We start from the raw sequence: 19,920 nt of genomic DNA, 5'->3' as shown, positions 1-19,920 counted from the left end.
AATAGAGTTTTTCTCAAGAATTCCTCCAGGGGTTTTAAAAAAATCCTTGAGAATCATTCATAGGATTTCTCTAGAACTTCATCAAAAGCTTATTTCAGTAACTTCTCTCGAAAATCCTCAACGCTTTCGCTATAACTTCTCCAAAGGTTTTTGGCGAGGGAAATTTCTCCTAAGAACCGCTCTAGGGATTCATTTGAGTGATTGCTCCAAGGTTTTCTTCAGGAATTCCTCGTGGGATTCTTAAGAATGTTCTCCATGGGTCTCCTCTAAAAATTTGTTCTGAAAATTTTCCAATACTTCATTTAGAAATTCTTTTGATTCCTATGAGAGTTCCTCTAGTTACTTCAATGATAATTCTATTAATGAATTCCTATTCGTGAAAAATACTCCAAAAACCCCTAGCAATTCCTCGTTGAGTTTTTCCAGAACTTCATCAAAAGTTTCTCTGAGGAATTCCTCCCCATTATTCCAGGGAATTTTACAGCATAAATAGCGTGTATTCATCTTAAAATTCATTAAAGGATTCCTACGGGATTTCTCCAAGAGTTTCCCACGATATTTCTCAAAGGATATCTTTGAGAATTTCTCTGCAGATCCCGCCGAGTTACTTTCACGGACTGCTCCAAGAATTCCACAAGAAATCTTCTAGGGATTTTCCAGTAGTTAATTACAGATTCATACAGAAATTTCGCCTAGGAATTTCATCAAAAGATGTCAAAAGGGAAATTTATCCCAGGATTCATTAGGGAATTTAGTTACGGGTTTCTTTAGGAATTTCTCTACTACGGTCTCTTCTGGAAGTTCCTTCACGGATCCTTTTGAAGTACCTTCAGAATTTTTTGCATGTATTCCTCTACAAATACCTCCCAAGATTTTTCCAGAACGTCATCCTTTAATGAACGTCATTCCTTTAATGTTACCTCCAGAGAACTCCTCTCGGAATTTCAATTACTCCCGGAGCGATTCCTCCGGGAATTACTCCAGTCCTTCAGGGATTGCTCCGGAAATTCCTCCAGAGATTCCTTCGGGAATTCTTCCAGGGATTCCTCCGGGTATTCCTCCAGGGATTCCTTCGGAAATTGCTCAAGGGATTCCTCCAGGGATTCCTCCAGGAATCTCCAGGAATTCCTTCGGGAATTCCTCCAGAGATTTCTCCGAGAGTTCCTCAAGAGATTCCTCCGGGAATTCGTCCAGAGATTTCTCCGGGAATTCCTTCAGGGATTCCTCCGAGAATTCCTTCAGGGATTCCGCCGGAAATTTCTCCTGGGTTCCTACGGGAATTCATTGAGGGATTTTTCCAGGAACTCCTCCAGGGATTTCTTCGGGAATTCAATCAGAAATTCCTCCAGAGATTCTTCAAGGAATTCCTCCAGTGATTTATTCGGAAGATCCTCCAGAGATTTCTTCGGAAATTCCCAGAAATTTCTACAGAGATTCCTCCAGGGAATTCCTCCAGAGATTCTTTCGGGAATTCCTCCAGAGATTCTTCAGGGAAGTCATGCAGATATTCTTCTAGTAATTCCACCCAAGTTTCCTTGTGGAGTTCCTCCAGAGATTCTTCCGGGAATTCCTTCAGAGATTCCTCCGCTGTTTCTTCCAGAGATTCTCAATGAAATTGCTCCAGAGATTCCTACTGAAATTCTTCGACAGATTTTTCCGGGATTCGCTTCAAATATTCTTCTAGGAATTCCTCCAGAGATTTCTCCGCTGTTTCATCCAGAGATTCCTCCGGAATTTCCTTCGGAATTTCCTCCATAGATTCCTCCGGAATTTCCTCCAGAGATTCCTCCGGAAATTCTGTCGGGGCTTTCACCAATAATTCCTCAGGGAATTCCTCCAAGGATTCCTCCGGGAATTCCTTCATGGATTCCTCCGGGAATTCCTCCAGAGATTCTTCCGGGTATTTCTCCAGGAATTTCTCCGGGAATTTTTCCAGGGATTCCTCCAAGAATTGCTCCAGGGATTCCTTCGGGAATTTTTCCAGGGATTCCTCCGGGAATTTCTCCAGGGATTCCTCCGGGAATTTATCCAGGGATTTCTTCGGGAATTCCTCCGATAATTTCTCCAGTGTTTCCTCCATGAATTCCTCCAGGGATTCCTCCGAGAATTCCTCCAGGGATTTCTCCGAGAATTCCTCCAGGGATTCCTCCGGAAATTCTTCAGGGGATTGCTCCAAAAATTCGTCCAGGGAGTCTTCCGGGAATTCCTCCATTAATTCCTCCATGAATTCCTCCAGGGATTCCTCCAGGGTTTCCTCCAGGGTTTCCTCCAGGGATTTCTCCGGGATTTCTTCCGGGAATTCCTCCAGAGATTCCTCCAGGGATTCCTTCCAGGGAAGCCTTCGGGTATTCCTCCAGGGATGCTTCCGGAAATTCTTCCAGAGATTCCTCCGAGAATATCTCCAGAGATTCCTCAAAGAATACCTCCAGAGATTCCTCCGGAAATTCTTCAGAGATTCCACCGGAAATTCCTCCAGAGTTTCTCCGGAAATTCATCCAGAGATTCCTCCGGAAATTCATCCAGAGATTCCTCCGGAAATTCCTCCAGAGATTTCTCTGGGGTTTCCTCCAAAGATTCCTCCGGGAATTCCTCCAGGGATTTATTCCTCCAGGGATTTCTCCGGGAATTCCGCCAGAGCTTTCTCCGGGAATTACTCCACAGAGATTCCTCCGGAAATCCCTCCAGAGATTCCTCCTAAAATTTCTCCAGAGATTCTTCCGAGAATTCCTCCAGAGATTCCTCCTAAAATTTCTCCAGAGATTCTTCCGAGAATTCCTCCAGGGATTCCACCGGGTATTCCTCCAGGGATTTCTCCGGGATTTCCTCCAGGGATCAATCCGGGAATTACTCCAGGGATTTCTCCGAGAATCTCGCCAAGGGATTCCGCCTGAAATTTCTCCAGAATTTCCTCCAGGAATTCATTGAGGGATTGCTCCAGGAACTCCTCCAGGGATTAATCTTGGAATTTCTTCAGAAATTACTCCAAAGAATACTCCAGAAATTCCCCCAGAGATTTATTCGGAAAATCCTACAGAGATTTCTTTGGAAATTTCTATTTCCTATTTCCTCTAGAGATCCCTCCTGAAATTTTCCCGCAAGTTTCTCCAGAGATTCTTCAGTGAACTCCTCCAGAGATTCCTCCAGGGATTCCTGCGGGAATTCCTCCAGGGATTCCTCCGAGAATTTCTTCAGGGGTTCCTCCGGAAATTTCTCCAGGGTTTCCTCCGGGAACTCATTGAGAAATTTCTCCAGGAGTTCTTACAGAGATTCTTTTGGGAATTTTTCCTGGGATTCCTACGAGGATTTCTCAAGAAATTCCTACCGGAAACCACGGTTTCCCCCAGGAATTCCTCCAAGGATTCTTCCGGGAATTCCTCCAAGGATTTCTTCGAGAATTCGTTCAAGTTATTCTCCGGGTAATCCTGCCGAGATTCCTTAGGGAACTTATCCTAGGATTTAATCTACAATTGGCTCCTTTAATAGATAATTTCATATTCTGAATTTTCACGTCAAACTGAGCCGAATGCCAAATTTTCCTGATTTTTGACGCCCGGGAAATCACTTAAAAATCAGTTTTTAGTTTTTATGAGAGAAATTTGATCAACCATTCCTCGTCGAATTTTGTACTGAGCGGAGCTGTCAAGCAGTTGTCCAGCTGTTGACAAATGATTTCAAAAAAATCTCTGAAATTTATTTCAGGTACCAAAATGAAGTTCTAACAATCTGAAAAATATCATAAAAGGGCGTTTTTAATGTTAAATTAAAAAAAAATCAAAGTTTAAAAACCTAATTTCTCCTGGAAATGTCCGAAAAAATCACCAAGGTTTTTCTTAAGAATAAGTTCAGGAATTCCTGCAGGTAATCCCTCGTTTATTTTTTCACGAAACTCTCTAGGATTTTTTTCAATAATTCCTTCAGGGACTCATATAAGATTCCTTCAAAGGAATTCTTTGCAAATTCTGGATTCTTTCCGAAAATTTCACCAAGATATTTTCATGGGATCCTTTCACGTATGCGTCTGGAAATCCTCTAGGGATTTCTCCAGGAATTGCTGAGAGACTGCTCTGAAAATACTTTCAGGTTTCCACTTCTAGGGACTTCTCTAGGTATTCCAGTGATAACTACAGGAACTCCTTCCGAAATTTTCTCAGGAATGTCTTCAAAGATTATTTCTAGTAGAAAAATTCCAAAGAAATGTCAATATTATATCTAGTATAATCATTGACAAGAAAACCGAATCGTTCCAAAAAGTTCTTTTCTTTTTTTTAATAAAGCTGTAAAAATTTGCTTCAACATATCTCTGCCTATATCGAATGACCGAATTATCTATTTTCATGCATTGCTAATAATGGCTAATCTGATACTCTCTTCCATCAGCATCAACGGGTGTACGTTCTCAATTTTCGTTCCATTATATCCATCCAGATGTTTTTCGTTCGTTCAAAATCAACTCAAAACGGTTAGCTAGGGCAGATGACGACGGCGCGTGGCGGGTGTGGCACTTATGCCATCGTCCATCAACCAAAATTGGTTCCACCATCAAACCGCACATTCGATGACGTCAACTTTATGTTTTTCGAAATTTATCATCAACTGGCCTAATTTTGTTTTAATCTTCTTCCTTCCCGCAGGACTGCCGTCAACCGTTCTTCGGCGGGTCGTTCTTTGACCATGAGGGTCTGCCCTACTGCGAGACGCACTACCATGCGAAGCGGGGTTCGCTGTGCGCTGGGTGCTCCAAGCCCATCACCGGTCGGTGCATTACGGCCATGTTCAAGAAATTCCACCCGGAGCATTTCGTGTGCGCCTTCTGTCTGAAGCAGCTGAACAAGGGCACCTTCAAGGAGCAGAACGATAAACCCTACTGCCACCAGTGCTTCGATAAGCTGTTCGGATAGAGTGTCGGTATGTGTCTTGTGTATAGTTCTATACGTGTCTACCGTGTCTACACTTTTGTTCTGTGTTTATCTGTCTGTTCTATTCCGTGGTATTGTTTTGGTTCTGTGCTCCGTTGTTCCATTGTGTAATGGAGTAGGGTAAAAGTACCAACTGTGGATATACTGGTTTCGTAACTGGGCGAAATAATTTTTGTTCTGTTACACCTAACGAATTTATTTCGTTAGCCCCAATGATAGGCAAATACAAGAACTGTGATTTGATGTTAATCGCAGCTAAGGAGTTTTCTGAGATTATTGCGCAGTTTTTCAAATTAATTTTACTTACAGATAAAACACATTACAATAGAAATATTTTTCTAAATTCAACATTACCTACATTACACCTGCGTCGGAATAGGAAATCACTAAATCCACTTGGTACGCTAACCCTATAACTGCTTCATTTTCCGCGAGACGTCCACTCGTTTCGGGCTAATTTAGATTATAATTTAGATTTCGTTATTTTATGTTCGCGTAATTTGATTGAAATGTTTACTTAATGGCGGTATCGAAATACCAGTTGCGGGTGTTCCAAGAGGAATGCTCTGCATCGGTGTGCCACACCCTTGTCAGCCAGGCGACGGGGATAGGTTTATTGTGTTTTATTGTTTTGATGTGTTCGAAGCCGCATCACATTGGGGCTGTAACTGCACAGTTACAGTACGCTGAGAAGATGCGAAAAATGATATTGAAACATTGTTGGTTGCATGACGGACGGGTTTCAACCAGAGTCAAATATTTAACGTATTCGAATGTCAATGCGGGAAGCCGTGCAAGTAAAGGCGTAAGGATTGTAAACTTAAATCGAATCACTACCTAAAACTATTAAGTCAATCTGTAGTTTAACTGAAAGATAGGGTTATTATAACAGCAAACCAGATCAGTGTGTTTGTCAACTAATAAAATGTTTACTGAAATTAGGGTTATTCAAAAGTTAAAGAAAATGACGAATCGTTTGGCAACGTGAAAAAAAAACTGATCGTGGCAATTTTCATAAATATTCTATCTAAAAATATCTAACATGTTTGAATCCGTTGGAGAGCGATTGAAATATGTTGCGAGATATATTAATAAAACTACATAAAACATTAACTTAGGGTTACAAAAACAGACAGAAGGAGTCGATTGTCAAGCATCTGCCAACGATTGTAGGGAAATAATTCTAAACTAGAAAATTGATCGGTCTCTAACTCATGTATTAAACAAACACCCACACTTGCATACAACTGTGAGCAGTAATTAAACATGCTTCGGCATCAGTTATCACGTGCGTAAACCTAATCCCTTGTGGGTGGTATAGTTATTTATCCGAAATTCCTTGATTGCTTTAATGTATAATTTAGTGGACATACATAGCGTTTCATTCGCTAAATCTAACAAAGCTGCTTTTTGCTTATTGGTTACTGGTGTTCGTCGAAGTGTGTCTTCCAGTTTTCAATCAGTTCGTGTCCGTCAGTTAAGATGCTATTGAATATACATACCTTGATATCGTACTGGCTACAAAGTAATTTTACTACTGTGCCAAGCGCATAGTAGAGTAGAGTGCCACCTTCGTTGATCTTGGACAATGTTCCTTTAATTTCTTTGAACGTTTAGGGTTCCCAAGTCTTTTTAAACCACGCGCAGCCACCGCGTTTATGGCTGCCTATGAAGTTAGGTTCCCTGATGAATATTGTTTTCGCTTTTCTTTCTTCCGACTTTCGTACTCCCGGGCAAAGTACAATAACTGACCAGTAACAAAACTGATTACTAGTGCTCACTCCAGAACTCATTTAACAATTTTGTGTTATCAACTTGATAATTCATGTTATACCTGTCGAAATGGAAGTCAAAATATGTTTCTGATAACAAAATTGGATCAAATTTATTGATTTACTGAAGGGAGCTTTAATGAAATATGTGTGGTTCAGGCTTGAACTTTATTTATTCTGACATATTACTTAATGCTACATCTTGGCCTACTTCATTACAAAATTTAACGTTTAAGCTTTGATTTCATTTCATTTGATTTTACATAAAATAATTTCTTGCACGCAAAGTTGTAATCAAGCTCAATACTGCAGACAACCTGTAATTTTACAATCGAATGGAGAATTGTGTTGAATGTAATGGAGGTCATTTTGTTACAGTGAACTCGATGTAACATTTCTGATCTGTGTGGATATCAGTGACGCCTCATTCTCCTACTGCTCGTGGCAAGGTGACTCTCTGGATAGATGATTTTGAGTGACACATACAGTGCTTGGTGAACACCATTCGTACTGCTTATTCTCATGCCTCAAGGTAAGTCTTAGTCCACTTCATCAACTCGAAGTTTTAGGTCAACCGGGCACAGAGAACACTCACAATCTCCTTGTTGCCGACTGACAAAAAGCTCCTCAGAATACAGTTGACACTGAAGCATTTGTACTGCAGCTCCTTCTCAATCATTTTGTAGTTAATACCTCCACAGATAAATCTGTGTGATCTGCTATCTGTGATGATCTCTAAGTTGCATGAATTTGTACGCATTGCCTTTGCCCATATTCATGATCTACTCCAATTCGTTGACGCGGAAACACAACTGGAATCCACTACTTGACCCGGGCAAAGATAGGTTGACCGGCAATTGGGTTTTTAAATTTTGAAAAATGTACTGATTTTTTGATTTTATACGAAAGAGCATCTTTTTCTGAGCCACTATGATTTTTTTCAGTTTTTTAGAACTTTATTTTGGTACCTAAAATCAGTTTCGAAGAGATTTTTTTAAATCACTTTTTGACAGCTGGGCAACTGTTTGACAGCTCCGCCCAGTACAAACAGCGACGAGCGGTGATTCGACAAATCGCTCCCATACAAACTTCAAATTGATTTCTAAATAGGTTCTCGGGCACTAAAAGTAATGAAAATTTGGATTTCGGCTCAGTTTGACATGCAGATTCAGAATATCGAATTATCTCAACACCGTTTAAGAAGCCAATTGTCAATTCAGAATTCCATCGGAATGTACATAGTTGCTGAATATCGTCGCAAGCTGTAACAGTTGATGCAGCCTCAGGATAAAATTATATTGAATAAAAACAGTTTTTCATATGGAACGCGAAACATTCCAAGCAAATTCAACTCGTCTTTGTTAGATTGATCGAAGTAACCATGTCGTAAAAATTAAACTTGTTTATATTCTACACAGATCGAAAAAAGAGTGTAAAATTCTGTGACATATGATGCACATGATTGGAGCGTGGTATATCACAGAAGTTTACATGACATATCATGTTAAAGTCATAAAATGTCATGTAAACTTCCATTATATGTAATGTAATTCAGCATGACTCTGAGTATTTACTAACAGGGTGGCCAGCGAACCGGGAAAACCGGGAGAACCGGGAAAAAGCCGGGAATTCGGAATCACCGGGAAAAAACCGGGAAATATTCGGGAATTCAGATTGCCACCGGGAAAATTTTGCATTTCCAGGAATAATTCCATACTGCTCTATTATTTCTAATTATTAATCACTTTTTTTATCATCCATGAAAATAATCTGTAATGCCAAGCTTGTTGCTGGTTTAACAGAAGTTGCAATATTTTGATATATTTTATTGAAAATACGACTTGCGTTATATTTAGATGTTGAGAATTTTAAAATCATAATATCGGTTGCTGAAGTCGATCTGTTAAGTCATTTTAAAAGTTATAACTGTTTTTATTCTTAGTTTTCAGCAAATCAAGAAGAAACAATAATTTATAATTCCTGCGTAATAATGTAAAGAGTTTCAGTAAACTTTAGTAAAGGGCAATCTTCCTCTGAATTAGTCTTGTATCGATGTCACCAAAATACAATAATGCTACAAAAACTAACAAGGGCACTCACATGTTTCTTTTCACTTGCCTACATCAAATAGAAATTGTGGGAAATGTATTTTAACAACAGCAACAAGGAATTGATGAAAGACAGACTAAATGGAGTAAATAGGACGTTGTCGTTGGCTAAATTTCAACAACAGTTATGTACACTTTACTATTACTTTAGAGCTTTTAGTAGAACTTGTTACTTCAGACTCTAGTTTAATTTAAAAATACTTCACTAATACTTCACTTTTGCAAAAGAAAATAAAAAATGAATAACTCTTTTAAAGAAAAACTAGAAAGGACGAGCAAATTCCTTTTAATTCTACTACTGTGCTTATCTTCGGACAGATAGGCCTATTTCGTCTGTGACTTACAGACTTCTTCAGTGTCAAGTGCTCGACGAGCACTTGACACTGAAGAAGTCTGTAAGTCACAGACGAAATAGGCCTATCTGTCCGAAGATAAGCACAGTAGTAGAATTAAAAGGAATTTGCTCGTCCTTTCTAGTTTTTCTTTAAAAGAGTTATTCATTTTTTATTTTCTTTTGCAAAAGTGAAGTATTAGTGAAGTATTTTTAAATTAAACTAGAGTCTGAAGTTATGTACAACTAAACTGAAACCTAGAATCAGTATTTTAACTTGGCCAAACGTAATTCTAAGCAGTTTTTTTTTCAAGTGTTACTAAAACAAATAATGTTATTATATGGAACATGAGAGACGAACACAAAACAATAAAGCCTATAGGCTTTCTGAAAAAAAAATGTAAAATTGTTAAAAGGAATTAACGATTGCTTAAAGGAATTCAGCAATAAGGCCAGTTTCGTGTTCAAAAGGAATCGCTCAAGAAAGTTTTAGACCAATTCCTGGAATAAAAATTCCACAGTGACAGCCATTTGAATTGCCATTCCTTCGCAACTGCATACTGCAAAAAAAAAAAAACGGTTTCTTGGGCGATTCATGCAAGAATTTCTGCAATATAATTGCTTTCCATCAAAAGTTTGAACATTTTTCAAAGAAGCCTGTGTGCCAAAAATGGCTGAATCTGAACATGTTGTTTAAATTAAGTTGATATGAAACATCTTAAAAATTTTAACACTAGTATCAGGCATATTGTTTCAATTCTAGTGGAAATGATGTTTTGACGTTCAAGCTAAAAATGAGAAGAAATGTGAAAGTACTTTACAGTTGCAAAAATGTACATGTACAGTTTTTACAGAAACCTATGTTTCATTGGCATTGCAAAAAAATGTCATCAGGAATTAAAATTCTTAAGAGATTATTTCTGAATTTTACCCAAAAGAATCTCTTGAAGTTCACCGTGGAGTTTAATTGAAAATTCAAACATATGTTAGTTCTGAAATTTATCCTGGAACAGCTCCTGAACCGATAGGGATTATTTTATTCAACACAAGTAAACAAACAAGTAAAACCGGGAAAAAAATGAAAATTTCGGGAAAAAACCGGGAGAAAACCGGGAAATCAAAATCTGAAATTCCCTGGCCACCCTGATTTACATGACATATAACACAAATTTACAAGATATATTATGTAAACCATCATAACACCAAGTTTACATGACTAAAATTAAGTTTACATTACGTGTAAATATCATTATTTTTATCTGTGTATATTCCGTTAATAGACTCAACTTGAAACGTGATTTTGAGCTAATTTATATTATTTAGATTTCAATTTTATCACTTTGAGTCATGGATAGCGAAAATGACAATCACTGGTAAATGTTGATGTTTACGTAAAAGCCTATCAAAGTTACATAATTTACAATATCTTACCAACATTGTGCCTGAATGGTGATGACAATAGACAATATACATTAACATTGATTCTAAATTGAAATGGATGACCATTTATCAAGCTTCTTTGATCTCTCTAACAAAGATAAGTTAAAATTGCTTGAAATGTTTCGTTTTCCAAGTAAAAATCTTTTTTATTCAATTTAATCATGTGTGTTGATTTTTTCGCAATACTTTCTACTGAGCACTTTTAGAACATCCAAAAACTCACAATTTTGTCGAAGACGCCAAGTTTGTATCTCATCAGTTTTCAGAGTGACAACCAGAGTTGCGCAATATTAGTCTTGTCAGGTGACTACCGATATTGTACCATCGTCACTATCACTCCAGGCCATTCAATATCAAAATGACAATGACAGATAACGACCTGATATTGATCCGCACTCTAGATCACAATCATTGCAACTGTTGTGATATTTTAGTGGTTTTCGCCAAAACTCAAACTTTTTTGTGACCAACAAGCAAAACTTGTTATTTTGTACCACATATTAAAATATCATCTTGGTAAATTTTCATTTGGATTTTTAAACGAATTTTAAAGATGGCCTATCAGTGATTTCCACTCACCATCACAGTCAGTCCAGTTCTGATGGAACAAGAAAAGTGACGGTGACTCAATAGGGCGAACGCTGACTTGGATCGTAGTCGGCCTATCAAAATCAGCGATTTGCTTACCTCTGACAGTGACAGAGTGCAACTCTGGTTACAACTGATTTTCTATGAAAAAAAAATCGTATTTTTAAAATACAATAAAAAGCTTCAAACAAAAAAGGTACCCACCATTATTTCACCATGAATAGAACAGAATACGATCTTTTCAATGCAATAAAGCGATTGAAATCCATTTGCTCCTTTTTGAAATATGACTTTTTGATGAAAAAAAGCCAATCTGTTTTTAACTATGCGAGATGGAATATTGAGCTCTTTGAAAAAAATATGCGTCGCTAATAGTTCTACAGTTGCTCCGAACAAAGTTTTCACGAGAAACGAATGGATTTAAAGTAATTGTAAGAAAACTGAATCTCATGGATCACCCAAACATGATTCTTTAAAAACAATATGAGTAAGAAACCATTAGGTTTGTTCGGCAATCTTGCTCCAAATAAGTTCTTCTACAACTTTGTATAACATTTTACATATAAAAAACTATTAAAAAGTAGATGTTTGGATCAGCTAAACTAGTGGGACCACCCTAATTTCACAATGATGAGAAAAAGGTCGAAGAGTAAGAAGAAACTTTTCCACCATGTATCTAAAACTTAAGGTTTAGGCACAAACATTTTTGTCTTCGTAAATGCGGCTCTGGATCCATTGTGCAATGAAGCTCCCCTGCAACCCCAAGCGCTCCTGGAGCCCACCTGAAGCTCCCATTAAATGTCTGGAAGCGCTCTGAAAATGTCCTGGAACGCCCTGCATCGTCCTTGGAAGCTCCTGAAATTCTCATAATCGGCTTTAAAAGCCTGAAACTTCCCTGAAACCACCAAAAAAAATGCCCCTAAAACGCTCCTGGAACTTCTCTGGACCCTTAAAATTACAATGTTTTCCTTGGAATCTCCTGAGCAGAGATGCCAGATATACAGATTTTTCTGTATTATACAGATTTTTGACCTTCTATACAGACAAGATACAGAGTACAGAAAAATACAGATTTTTAGAATGTGATTCTTCAGAAAGCATAAAATTTGAAGTTATTTTCAATAAATTTAATGAGAACTTTTTAAATTCTTGCTCAAACCAAAAAAAAATCATGAAAATTTGTTCATTTTCACACATTATTTAGAAAAATATATACCAGTAAAAATTAAATGCTGCCAAAATATAGTATATTTTTATTGAAATCCAGGACATTCGGTGTTCGCTATACCCTCAAATACGACGATACAGAAAAATCTGTATTGATACAGATTTTTGATAAAAATAATCTGGCATCTCCGCTCCTGAGTCCCCTGGAACCTCGTGAAACCAAGCTTGAAACCCCTCGATACCTCCTTGAAACCGTTGAGAACGCACTGAAACCACCTCAAAACCCATTTAAAATATTTCCTGAGACCCTTTGCTTCCCCTTAAGGTGGAACATCGAAGACTACAAATATGGCTACCACAATGGCCGACTTGAACTCCTAGTCACGTTTTCTAGAGCACTAATCTAGTAAATTCGCAAATAAATGTGCCTGATTTTGATTATCTGCCTCTTTTTGCAATTGAGCAAAGCCAGGATTGTCAAATGCAATGTGGTTCAGGGCTTCGTTTGTCAAATTAGTGTCTCTGAAGATCGTATGCAAAATTAAAAAAAAAAAGGATTTCTTGATGTTTCACCTTAAAGCCCTATTGAGAATTTTCACCGCAATCTGGCCAGTGCGACGACGAGGATGAACTATGGACGAATTGGGGATTAGAATTGAGCAAACTGGCGCTACGAAAGGACTTTTTCGGACTAACTTAAGGAATAGTGTTCTGAACGATTTGGTTAATGTAGTTAATGTAGAACTGGTTTGATGGAATTTAGAGATGGATGTACATATTCGTGGAATAATGTTGATGTTGTTGTAGTGTAGTATGGCGGCTAATAGATAGGGGGAATTATTAGAAGTTGTACTCATACAGTCTTCCGCAACATCCAGGAGCCTGCTGCAGCGTAGCCTTCAAGATGATGAAGTAGTTTCACAATTTGTAGCACTAAGTGAATGGTCAAATTTAATGGGTATGTAGTACGCAGAGCTCGGACGTTGATCGGCGTCGAACTCCGAGCCGCTTGCGTACATCTACTACTCGCGAGGAGGTGAACCAGCCTGTGGCTGAAAGCCTCACTAATAAAGACTTTTCGACAGGGTTCCGAACATAATTTTAGTATTATTCAATGTGGAACTTCTCACGAAATTCATGAGATATTCTTATATGGTAACCTTTAGTGGAAATCTAGGAAAAATGTTTGCTAGAGTTTCTGTTCAGAATTTGAATTATTGGAAGTGCCTGTGGTTGAAATTCTTGAAAACATGTATCTGAAAAACATATTTGATGAAATGTTATTTAACTGCATTTCGTTTAGCAGTTTCGTGTAGTAAATTTGCAATTTGAATTAAAAAGCTTTAACAGCAATTATTTAAAAAAAAACGAGATTGATTTAAGGTAAATCTTTTTGAGAAAATTATTTCGGAGGTATTCTTGGCACCTTAAGTAATTTCCTTTGAGTATTTCAAAGATTCTTCCGTCATGAATTCCAGTTTCAAGCACTAGCGGGATGGGAACCTTGATGTCGCATTTAGATAAAACAAACTATCTAAATGTGACTTCATGATTTCTATCCCGCTGGTAGTTCTTTTCGATATTATTGCTAAACTTCTTAATTATAATCTGGCCACATTATAGACACTACTGTTAGGATTTTGGGTGGATTCAACAAAATACTTCCTGACGCACCTCGAAAACGCTACTACGAGAATTCAAAAAATTGTTTTTCGCGGAATATCAAGTAACATTTCCATTGTATCATTTTGTTCCGAATTTTCCAACAATTTCCTAATTTGTAAGTATGAAAGTTAATCGGAGACGATTGGAGAGAATTTTTTCTTACCGACATTTGGCCAAAAACTTTTTCTAGAAGTATTTACATGAGTTCTGAAAATACTTTCATCTCTTCTGTACGTATATAAAATCGGTAAAAAATTAGTGATTACCCTGCTTCGTCAAAAATTGATGTATATCTTTTTCAAACATTTTTTTGGAATTAGTAGTGAAGTGTATCTGACGATCGTATGACCATCAGATCCCGAATTGGTAATATCAATCTAACATATAGGAGCAAGCGATTGGCCATCTACATGTGGAATCCATATTTTATCTTTCTTTATTCGATATAAATGTACTTACAGTGCTCACCACCAGTCTTCGCTGCGATCGCACCATTTGGATATATGATATATCACCCCTCGTAGACGGCAATGTTTCACTGTTTCACTATCTGCGTGAGAGGGACCATTCATCAATTACGTGCTTCTTATAAATATTGATGATCGTTTTGTCCTACTCTTGACCTACTTAAACTATAATTGGGCTTTTCTAAAACCTCATATTGCATTAGAACGTTGCATAAGTTGTGGACGTCCCATGATCAAACACTCATCCAATGAAAGCCGGCTTTTACCGGTTGTCATGTTTGCATATCCAATGAAAGCAGCATGTGTTCATACATATTCATTCTTTCACACCCGTTTATTTTATGCTGCTACGTTCGTATGGGTTTTATATCGCATTTGGTCATCTAGCCGGGTCTATAGGGGTTTCCCTCTTCTTCAGTGTAAAGAGAGAGTGTACGCTCCTAGCTATACAGATAACCAGAACACAGAACCAAACCACGATGAGGATTTGATGAGTTAGTTTGAGTTGTGCCCTCCGTTTGTTCGCATCGTCCGTCAGTCCGTGCCCGTCGGTTCCCGGTTCAAACTGTTCTATTCGGTTGAACAGATCTTCAGAGCATTGCCTTAGTTTTTGCTTCTTGTGAGCTTTGGCCACCCGCACGTTGTTCGTACTTTTTTTTTTGGGGGTTCTGTTTGCGTGAAAGTGAAGTGGTGCTTCTTGTTCATATTAGGGCAAAAAGTTTGGAAGAGTGGCCGGCATTTTTTTTTTTTTTTTGTGGTGCTACTACAAGGATTCGTTTGGCGAGCAGTGCAGCAGAAGCGAAGAAAGTAACTATCGTTTGGGGTCTATTCTTGTACTCACGGTGGTTTTGTGTTTCTTAGTTCGCGTGGGGGGTTTCCGAGCAACATCTGGATTGCAGTAGATTCTGGAAAAAAAGCCCCAGGCGCTGTGTTTGGCTTTTTTTTTCTATACATGTGTAACCTATATGTTGCGCTCTGGATGAGCGGATAGTGAAAATATATCTACTGATGTTGATAGCAGTGGTGCCAGATTGAAAGTTTTGAATTATATTTAAAAATAAAGTTCTCCTCTTATATCGATGTTTGACCTACAGGGGATGGCCAAAATGATTGGGATAGGCAACTTTATTTTCTCTCACAAAAAAGCTCAACAAGCTATAACTTTTCATAGAGCGCATCAAAAAATCTCAAATTTTGACTGTTTGTCAACCTATTATGTGAGCATCATTGGTACAAATGTGGGCTCGATTGATTAATATTTCGCAAAGTTAGAGCCGTTCGGGTAAAACACTAATTTCCGACAACTCTCTCGGAAACCAGTGAACCGAATTGAATGAAATTTTGAACGTACACTAACAATATGTAAATGCTTCACAAACTATTAAAACAAAGGTACTTTTCAAACGTTGAAAAAAGTTATCATGGATTGACACTTTTTGGATTTTTCTCGAAAAAATGTAATTTTTTTACATCAATGTGAATAAATTTTAGTGTTGATATCCAAAGATCATCCACTTCTGTTCTCAAGTTTTCTATGATCAGATATATTGAAGCATATTTAGATTGAAGGAAGTACACATTTATTAATTTTTGTGCGGTATTGTAAATTTGACTTATTTTCCTCTATATGGGTAAAAATTTCAATCCGGTATAACTTAATTCGCCGTGAGAAAATATTACATTTTATAACGTCGTATTGAGTATCAATATATTGTTGATAAACGTTAAAAAATTCATTCAATTCGGTTCGCTGGTTTCTGAGATATGACAGTTCAAAAATAAGCTGTCCAAATAATAGTGTTTTACCCGAACGGTTCTAACTTCGCGAAAAATTAACCAATCGAGCCCAAATTTGTACCAATGATGCACATATAATAGGTTGATAAACAGTCAAAATTTGAGATTTTTTGATGCACTCTATGTAAAGTTACAGCATGTTCAATTTTTTTGTGGGAGAAAAAAAGTTGCCTATCCCAAACATTTTGGCCATCCCCTGTACATTTAATCTAGGGATTCTCATGTACAAGGAGTACAATAACTTACCAGTAAATCACTATTATTTATGATGTTGATGATGCCCATTAGGGCAGGAGCTCTGGGGCTGTCCATAAACCACGTGGTACCCTCGATATTGCGAATTCGATATAATGTACATTTTGCTTCGATATAACGTACAACATTGAAAAATTTTATTTTTCCCACGAATAACCCTTAGATAGACTACAAAATCACTCAAATCAATGTTTTGTTGCAGCATTAGCCTTGTTACCCAGAATTAGTGCAATTAGGGGAAAAATTTAGTGTACGTTATATCGAAGCAAAATGTACGTTATATCGAAGCACAAAAAACGAAATGACTTTTTCGTCAAAACTCAAGTTTTTCATTATTGGTTTTGTGAATTTCACCGAAATCATTATTTGGGATTAATTTCACGTCGAATACATTACTACTAGCATAAAAAATATTAAATTTTTCTCTGCTTCGATATAACGTACACTTCGATATAACGTACAAAGAGAAAACTTTTTTGTACGTTATATCGAAGAGTACCTGTACTGGTATGTTCCAATAATGGAATAATTTCATTGCGACATTCGTGCTGGAATTCCTTTCATGAGTTTTGTAAAATTTCTTCTTAAATTTTCTAGAAAATTCTCCAGGACTACCTCGAGGGACACCGCCCGAAATTCCTTTGGGCTTTCTTTTATGATTATTTAAAATTTTCTAGAATGTTTACTGAAAGTTGATTATCGAAGGCTATCTTAATATGATTTTAACAAGAATTCTTCCAAAGTTTTCTCTTAGTATCCCTTAAAATACATTAATGTGCATGGATTTCTTTGAAAAATTCTGCTGGGACTCCTTCAAAGGTTCTTTCTGGAATTTCCCCAGAAACTTTCCTTGGCACTGTTTCAGGAGCTTCTTAAAAATTTCACAAAAGATTAATCTTGAAACTTAGCCACGGGTTTCCTCAAAAATTTCTTCTGAAATTTCTCCTGGGATTCCTTAAATGATTCTATATGGAATTTGTTTAGGGATTGATACATAAATCCATGTTTGTATCCCTCAGTTATTTCTTCAAACATTTCTTAAGAAATTCTTGCAGAAATATTGTCAGATTCTTGTTCAAGAATTTTTCTTTGGGAATAATTTGAAAATTCTTCTTGAAATGTTTCATGTATATTCCATATATTCAGGCATTTTCTTGGGCATTAATTGGAAATTCCCCTAGAAAACTCTCAACAATTTTTTCTGGAAAATCCTGCAGTGGTTCTTTTAGGAATTAATCCAGGTATTGCTTTGGATTTATTCAGAACTTTCTTCAGGGATTTTTTTTTCCAGAATTTAACTTTTCTCAAAAATTTCTGCATAATTTACTCCAGTATTTATTCTTTAGCATATTTCATATTTATCAAGTATTTTTTCTACGAATACCTGCAGAGGGTTATATAGTTCTTCAAGGTATTAGTAGCGGCGTCATGGTCGCAATTTTTTTCGCAGACAGTTCGCAGATTGTGAACAATCCTGGGTACCCAATTACGTAATTAATGTTTAGTCCTTTACTGTCAGATCGTTGTAACACGCTATATATCATTTACACAAAAGACAATTTAGAAAAAAATACACGGTTATGAATACTATTGGGTACCGGACTGAACACACAAATTCAATGGTTTTCTTTGGTACATCGCGGTCTTGAAATTAGTCTATGGTATTAGGTTCAAAGATTCCTTCAAAAAATCTTTTTTTATGAATTTATTTAGTGGTTCTGTGCTATGCAGAAATTTTTCCTTAAGCGTATTTTGTGTGCAAATGCCTTTAGAAATCCAGAGTGTCTACTACCTGGAAAAACCTGGAAAACGGTAATCCTCAGGGAATTTTATTTATTTGACCGGAAAAAAAAACCTGGAATTCTGGAAATATTGTGAATACTTAGGGAAATTCAATAAACATTGGGTTGTATGATAAAAAGTAGCTAACTTTACTACTTGCAGATCTATCCAGAAGTAGAATATTAGATTTTGTAGTGTTAGTGTAACCCTTTAGAAAATTGGCTACAAGATTTTTTCCAGAAGTTCCATCAGGTTTTCTTCCTGGAATTTCTTTGTAAATATCTTTTGGAACACTTCTCAGAATTTCCCATAAGATTCCTCCGTAATTTTTTAGAAAAGTTTGTATTACTTTTTGAATTCCTCCCGAAGGTTCTTCCGGATTCCTATCAGTATTTTCCAATATTCTCAGGATTTTTCCTTGGGAATCATCCAGGATTCCTGGTTTCCGATTGATTTCTACTGGAATTCTTCCAGATTGATTTCTCTTGAAATTTCATCTAGAGGTTTTCCGGTATTGCTCCCAGTTCCCGGAGGCTTCAAGACACAAGACCCAGTTCACAAGAGTTTCTTTCAGAATATATCGCAGATGTTGTTGCGGTACTTCTGTTAGAGTTTCTCTAGGGATTTCTTTTGAAGTCGCGATTTCTTCCAGTGTTCCTCTTGAGACTTCTCCAGGAGATCTTCCAGGGATTTCACCCAGCGTTGCTACAGGAGTTATTCCTAAGATTTTTATCAGAACTCCTCCAAGGGTTTTAAGAAGTTTTTCACCAATTTTCTGCAGGAATTCTTTCCGAGGCATCTTCCCAAGTTTCTTCTGCACTTTCTTCAAGAATTTTCCTATAGCTTCTAGTCTAGTCTAGTCTAGTCAATTCCTTAACCATTTTTTGTATTATGTTCAAAAGAGGTAAAAAAGTTCAGGAAGAATTCTGGAATTTTGTGGAATCTCTTGAATAATAAATTCTTGCGCATTTTTACTTAAATTTTAAGGACATTTCTGAACAGTTTTTGAAAAATCAAGTAATTCAAAAAAATGGCTTAATTTTGAATTAAAAACTTTTGTAATTTCACTCTGGAAAAACGTGGAAAACTCATGGATTTTTTTTTGTCTCATGAGTAGACATCCTGAAATCGTTTAAGATTTTTTTTGGGAATTCCTTAAAAGGTATCCAGGAGTTCTTCCAAAGATTCATTCACAAAATCTTCCAGGGATCCCTCAAAAAATTGATGAAAGATTTCTTCCAGTATTTCTGTTTGCGATTTCCGCAGATATTTTTAAGAGTTTCCTTTAGAAATTCTTCTCCGGTCTCTTCAGCTATCCCTCCAAAAGTTTTTCAAGCATTTTTTCCCTTGAATTACTTGCAAAGTTCCTTCATAAGACACTCATGATTTTTTCTGAGTATTGAGAGGATATCTGAAGGAGTTTCTCCAGGAATTCTACTAGGCATTCATCCATGAATTGCTTTTATGATAAGTTCAGAAATTACTTCAAGAACTTTTGTCCAGAAATGCCTAGATTTTTTTTTTTCAAAAAATTATTCTACGAATTTCCAAAGTTGTCTCCAGCAATTTTCAATGGATTTCTTGAGACGATACCCCAGGGATTTATTAGAATTTCCTTCAAGGGTTCCATGT

The 19,920-nt window shown here is 37.0% G+C and overlaps 2 protein-coding genes across 4 annotated transcripts in view; both read left to right on the top strand.

The window, feature by feature from the left end:
- Window positions 1–6,218, top strand: part of LOC109414139 (paxillin) — a 285,833-nt gene extending 279,615 nt beyond the window's left edge. For all 3 annotated transcript variants that reach the window (XM_062850255.1, XM_029853011.2, XM_029853007.2), the window contains one exon: window positions 4,632–6,218. In XM_062850255.1, the coding sequence (XP_062706239.1) occupies window positions 4,632–4,898 (267 nt within the window). In that variant the 3' untranslated portion in view covers window positions 4,899–6,218. The remainder of the gene's footprint in view (window positions 1–4,631) is intronic.
- An 8,708-nt stretch (window positions 6,219–14,926) lies between these two features.
- The window catches only part of LOC109420686 (peroxisomal acyl-coenzyme A oxidase 3), a 60,911-nt gene continuing 55,917 nt past the window's right edge, over window positions 14,927–19,920 (top strand). The window contains exon 1 of the mRNA XM_029853015.2: window positions 14,927–15,261. The gene's annotated coding sequence lies outside the window, so the exon portion shown is untranslated. The remainder of the gene's footprint in view (window positions 15,262–19,920) is intronic.

This window comes from Aedes albopictus, chromosome 2 (assembly GCF_035046485.1).
Source record: "Aedes albopictus strain Foshan chromosome 2, AalbF5, whole genome shotgun sequence".
Lineage (NCBI taxonomy): Eukaryota > Metazoa > Arthropoda > Insecta > Diptera > Culicidae > Aedes > Aedes albopictus.
This window is presented reverse-complemented; position numbering and strand designations above follow the sequence as displayed.